Source organism: Penaeus vannamei, chromosome 29, assembly GCF_042767895.1.
Source record: "Penaeus vannamei isolate JL-2024 chromosome 29, ASM4276789v1, whole genome shotgun sequence".
Classification (NCBI taxonomy): Eukaryota; Metazoa; Arthropoda; class Malacostraca; order Decapoda; family Penaeidae; genus Penaeus; species Penaeus vannamei.
The window spans coordinates 25,826,982-25,832,994 of record NC_091577.1 but is presented as its reverse complement, the minus strand read 5'-3'; the positions used below and the strand labels follow the sequence as shown (position 1 = coordinate 25,832,994).

General features: G+C 36.2%; 1 protein-coding gene across 5 annotated transcripts in view; it reads left to right on the top strand.

Annotated features, from left to right (window-relative positions):
* Positions 1–6,013, top strand: part of norpA (no receptor potential A) — a 260,031-nt gene that overhangs the window by 250,174 nt on the left and 3,844 nt on the right. For 4 of the 5 annotated variants that reach the window (XM_070142565.1, XM_070142568.1, XM_070142567.1 and 1 more), the window contains exons 15-21: positions 611–817; positions 1,040–1,204; positions 1,602–1,806; positions 1,995–2,204; positions 3,759–3,930; positions 4,333–4,530; positions 4,989–5,235. In XM_070142565.1, coding sequence (XP_069998666.1) covers positions 611–817; positions 1,040–1,204; positions 1,602–1,806; positions 1,995–2,204; positions 3,759–3,930; positions 4,333–4,530; positions 4,989–5,235 — 1,404 coding nt within the window. Of the gene's footprint in view, positions 1–610; positions 818–1,039; positions 1,205–1,601; positions 1,807–1,994; positions 2,205–3,758; positions 3,931–4,332; positions 4,531–4,988; positions 5,236–5,393; positions 5,491–5,640; positions 5,771–6,013 lie in introns of all 5 variants that reach the window. The other variant, XR_011399775.1, reaches the window with a different exon arrangement.

Genomic DNA, 6,013 nt, shown 5'->3' with positions numbered 1-6,013 from the left:
GTCTACTTTAATTACAGTTATTTCTGATCAAATCTTTCCAATATTTATTTTTATAATTTTAAGTTTTTAGGACTTTTGCCATCTTTTGACAAGTGTTCACACATGCTAGAAAACTACAGATGCTTTACTTTGTCCCGTAATCCTCTGGTAATGGGTAATGGTCTATCATGTCCAGGTGAATAGTACCAGATGCTGGGTAATGTCTCATCTTATCCATATGGTAATAGCTGGGATGAAGTCTTGTACACTCAAGTATGACCCATACAATGGCCCTGATGGAAAGTGGCTTGAACAAATGGAAATCTGTCCTTAGAAGACTTTACCAAAAAAATTACCTGTTGTTATTGGTTGTCATCTCTATATGATTTATTATTTATGGTGTCAGGCTATTATAAAAAAAAGTATGCTGAAGTAATGTAGATGCCAAATTAATTTTAAGAACTTCAGATTTGACCATTTTCTCATGCTACAACTGTAGAAGATCACACTCCAGAACCAGAGATATGCATTGTTATTATTATTATTATTATTATTTTGTTATATAGATCAATAGAAAGTTCCTGATTTCAATGAAATTGCTCTTACTATGTTTTGTTCTCTTGGTTGGCAGGTGTTCTGGAATGCTGGTTGTCAGATGGTGTCCCTGAACTTCCAGACGTCAGATCTGCCCATGCAGTTAAACCAGGGAAAGTTTGAATACAATGGAAACTGCGGATACCTACTCAAGCCTGACTTCATGCGTCGTACAGATAAAACCTTTGATCCCTTTGCAGAATCTCCTGTAGATGGTGTGATTGCTGCTCAGGTTGCTGTGTCGGTAAGTTTATTTCTTGGCAGGTTTATCTCTGGTACTGAAAGGATGTCCTGTAATGCTGTTCAGAAGTGTCAATATTATTTTCAATAGTCATTGATGCACAAAGATTAAATTTTGCTCTGGTAGAGGATTTACAAGGAAAAGTGAATAATGTTAATAACTAGGAAATAATTGTGTAATACTTGTGTCCCAGTTTTTTTTTCACAACTATTTGTTCTTCCTTAGGTCATAGCTGGTCAGTTCTTGTCAGACAAGAAAGTTGGCACATATGTGGAGGTGGACATGTATGGCTTACCAACAGACACCATCAGGAAAGAATTCAGAACCCGAATGATCCCAGGAAATGGTCTCAACCCACAGTACAATGAGGAACCCTTCCTCTTCCGTAAAGTGAGTGAAATGTGTATAATATCTTAAGTTGTTTGTATAGAAAGATTTGTTTGGTTTAATTCTATATTGTATTAATTACTGATATAAGAATTCTCATAACTATGACTCAGTAATCATTCACTGTTGTCACATTTGTTATTATTACCATACTTATTGTGATTAAGATATAAACATATAACACATAAACATGTATGTCCATTTGTAGAGAGAAGGAGTAAATGAGAATGGATATCTTCACAGCGCAAGGGATGTATTTGACAGTTTTTGATTGTCAAAACTTGTCAGGTACATCTCTTGCACTGTGAAGCTATTCATTCTTTCATACCTTTTCTACATTTGTTACATTGAACACTGTTCCTGAATATTCATCTCTGTTACACCATTTCTTATTTGACAGGTTGTTTTGCCTGATCTGGCTGTGCTGAGATTTGGTGTGTTTGATGAGAATGGCAAGATGTTAGGCCAACGTATTCTGCCCCTTGATGGTCTTCAGGCTGGCTATCGTCATATTTCCTTGCGTACAGAAGGCAACTTTCCAATGTCTCTTCCCATGTTGTTCTGTAATATTGAACTCAAAATTTATGTACCTGATGGTCTTGGCGGTGAGTTGGCTTATTTTTTCTGTTTTTGAATGAAATCTTTTTGTTTATGGAATTGAAACCTTGATATGAGAAAAAGAATAATGAGTTATTTTGAATATATTTCATAGATTCGATGTGATGTTTCAATATCATATCAGTTTCTGTCTGAGGTTCAGAAATGATTATCAAACCATTAAACAACTTGGCAGATCTTATGGATGCCCTTTCTGATCCTCGGGCTTTCTTGAGTGCCCAAGAGAAGCGAGAACAGCAGATGAAGGCCATGGGAATTGAGGCGTCAGATATTGACACAAAAGCCCTGAAAGGTGGAAAGGGAGGTGCTAAGGCAGGTGGAGCAGGAGCCAAACCAGCTGCAGGTGCTGGTGGTGCTGCTGGTGCCAAGAAAGAGGAAGAAGCCCGTAAGTTCTTTTTAACTCTTTCTTAGCTTGGCTTGAAATGGGAAAACATAAGCACTGGTGATAGGACTCATGATCTCAGTTCCATTTGGATGGGAACCTTACAATTTACTCATCTCTAGGTTTTAGACACTCCTTAGGTATTCAAGCTAAAATACTTTTATATATCTTGTGTGTATGAACCAATTTGTTAAACATTGCAGCCATGTGTTATAAATAAACTTTGGTAAATCATTTATCAGTTTCTAATTACTTTAGATGCCAGATATTATTCAGAACTACCATGTATGGAATTGTTACAGAATGAATTTTGCTTAAATTATTCAGAATTAATAGTGTTGTTAGATAGACACTATTTTTGACTGATTCAATGAAATACACTTTTTGTACATCCTAATAAAAATGCTTGAAATTAGTTACTGAATTATTGCTTCCAACATAGATGTGCATAGTGAGAGAAAGGTGATGGTTATTGTCAGTAATAATGTGCACTGCTTGCTTTACATTATAAAATAAAAATTCTTAAAATTCATTAAGTGGAACCAAATAGATAGGCCCAACTACATGAATATCAGGGGAGCCAATTTATTGTTTACAAGATCAATCTCCCTCACAACATAATATTCCAGAAAGGTTTATGAATATACTATTTTTGGTTTGTAAAACTCGTTGAGGTGAGTGCTAGTGAGGGGGATGAAGAGGAAGGTAGCAAAGAGTAGGGGCATGAGCTGGAACGCATTCCTTTTTTCCAAATGTTCAAAAGGCTCTTTGACCTCTTTTCTTGTTTATGTGCTTCTTCTCTGAAATGGATCAGATATTCTTTCTGTTCTCCTACATGAAAATGAAACAAAAATGAATACATGAACATTAACAACTTTTGTATGTAGTGGTACAGGAACTAATAGTGCCAAACTAGGTGAATCTGTTGTATTACTTCACTTTTTGGACAGAGAAACCACAAGAAAAATAATAACAAGCTCTTATGTGTGTGTGCCTTATTAAGGACTGAGAGGCATACATGGCTGGGGGTAGGGGTCATTTAAATCCATGTTAGTTATATGTATGTCATTTCTATACAGTGTAGTTCAAAGCAGATAAAGATGTTGCCACAATACCAGTTGTGACTATTACCAAAGATATGCCAGTAGTGCAACATTGATTCTGGTACTAACATTGAGCCTCTACATACTTAATTTTATAACACATTTCAGAAAACTGATCAACCCCAATTGTTTAATTAGTTTCCTTTCCTAAAAATCTTAATGAAAGAGACAGGAAGCTGTGTAGTGGTTATATTATGAAAGAGTTACAGTGGCCATAGAATATTGTTTGCTGTATAATAAGTAATCTGTATTACCAGAATACACACAACTATAACCCCTTAAGATTGATTATCCTTTAATGGCAAAAAATTTGATAAGAGTAGTAGAATACCTTTGTAGCTTTTGGGCAGAAATTTTATTTTATTTTTTATTTATTTATTTATTTTTAGTCTATCTTTTATGCTTTTAAGATTGATATATACACATTTAATCCTGTGCATCATTCTCCTTTCAGTTGACTTTGATCCCATCAATCTAGAAACACTTCGAGCTCAGAAGAACTTCTTGAAGGCAACTAAGAAGCAGCAAAAGGAACTTGAAAGTATGAGAAAAAAACACATGAAGGAGCGATTGTCTATCCAGAAGGGCCAGTGCAGTGCCATTGAAAAGGTTGCTAAGGGCAAAAAGTAAGTGGAGTCATGTTTTATTTGTATTATGAATCTGTATAAACAAGTGGATATAGATGGAATGATGGATGAAAATTCACTTTGGATATTTACTACTTTTATAAGGCACGCACATGTGCACACACTCAATAACATACACACACACACACACACTCACTCACTCACTCACTCACTCACTCACTCACTCACTCACTCACTCACTCACTCACTCACTCACTCACTCACTCACTCACTCACTCACTCACTCACTCACTCACTCACTCACTCACTCACTCACTCACTCACTCACTCACTCACTCACTCACTCACTCTCTCACTCTCTCACTCTCTCACTCTCTCTTGCCTGATCTTTAATCTTTAAGGAGACTTTAACATCCCCATTTTTTCTGTAATTTTCTGTAGAGAGGTACTGGATGACCCCAAGATTAAGGCAATAGTGACTGACCAGATGAAGCAGTGGTCTGAGATGATGGAGAAACACCGCAAGGAGGAGTGGGAGATGCTGAAGGAACATCTCAAGAGTCAAGAAGACATCCTCAAGAAGCTCATGGAGGAAGAGCAGGCCAGCCAGATTAAGAAGCTGGAAGGAAAGCATGAACAGTGAGTAACAGAGAGATACACTAATGTGTTAGTGAAAAAAAATGATTGTTAATGTCCTGTAAAGCTAGATTTGAATTTATATATTATAGGTACATAAAAAATGGATTCTTATAGATTGGTTATAAAGTGATTGATAATAGTGTAATGACCATTGTACCTATAAACCTTGTCCAACTTGGATCCAGAACCAAAATTAGATGATCTCTGTTTTGATTAGTCATTATAAGCTGTAAGTACTCAGATAGTGTTAGTGTTGTTAAACTTCATAATGTATGAGTAGTGTTTAACTCACATTATGCTCATGATTTATGCTACACTTCAGATTTTGTCCTTTTATAAAAGTGCTTTTATTTAAAACAAAATCTATATTTCATTTGTAAGACAGGATACATATTCAGAAATTTGCTTGACTTCCATTTTTGTGTTCCATGTGTTTCAAAAGAACATTCTGTTCCTAGGGCCATGAAAGACATGAAAGCAAACCAGGCAAAGTTGGCTGTAGAAACAGCTAAGGATGTAGCATCAGACAAGACACTGAAGACAAAGGCTGACCGTGATCGTCGTTTGAAGGAAAAGAATCAAAATAACACCAAGAGATTCATTGAAGAGCGAAAGATTTCAGCCATGAAACAAGGCAAGCAGATGGACAAGTTGAAAAAGATCCACAATGAGCAAATGAGTGCCCTCACCAAGGATATTCAGATGGTAGGTAAACTTTTTTTTCTGTAATTCACCCTGCACTATTGGTCATGGTGGGCAGGAATAGGATACTGAGCATAGAAATAATGTCCTCCCTAGAGCCAGCGCTCTTTCACTCATGGCTTCCAGAGGGTACATTCCACAGACTCTATGTATGTTTATAGTGTCTGCATGGAAATGTTAGTTGTGGAGGCTTCCGATGACTTAATTTCTGCAGAAACTAAATCATATTTATGAAAAGGATCTCTGGGACTTGTAAAGGTAAGGTGCAGTGCTTATTGGTGATGGTGGTTCTTAGCAGGGATGTATACCAATGGAAATAATGCAAGAACCGTTTCGTAAATGTATGGAGTCTAATCACCTCCCAAGAGGTTTGTGCACTAATGTTATTCCCATCACCCCATCCCTCAGCTATATTTTTTCACGAAGGCATATTCACGTCACTTGGCCCTTATCCAGTTTTTTTCATGACATGAGTCACATCACCTGGATCCAATGACTTAAGAGGCTCATCTTTCTACTTTCAACAAAAATTTCTGTGGTGAGAAAGTTCATTCTAATTGGGTTGATGGTAGTGATTACATTTGTTTTCGTTGATAATATAGTAAGATGGGTAATGTACACACCAGATGATGCAATTTTCTTCATGAGGAGGTTTAGGCCTATACAGTGATTTGAATGGTTATAAGAAATTACAGTATTTACTCTGTATTTATATATTTATGTATTTGAAAGATACAGAAAAAGTAAAGAATTATTCTATTTTTCTGTATTACAGATGTAA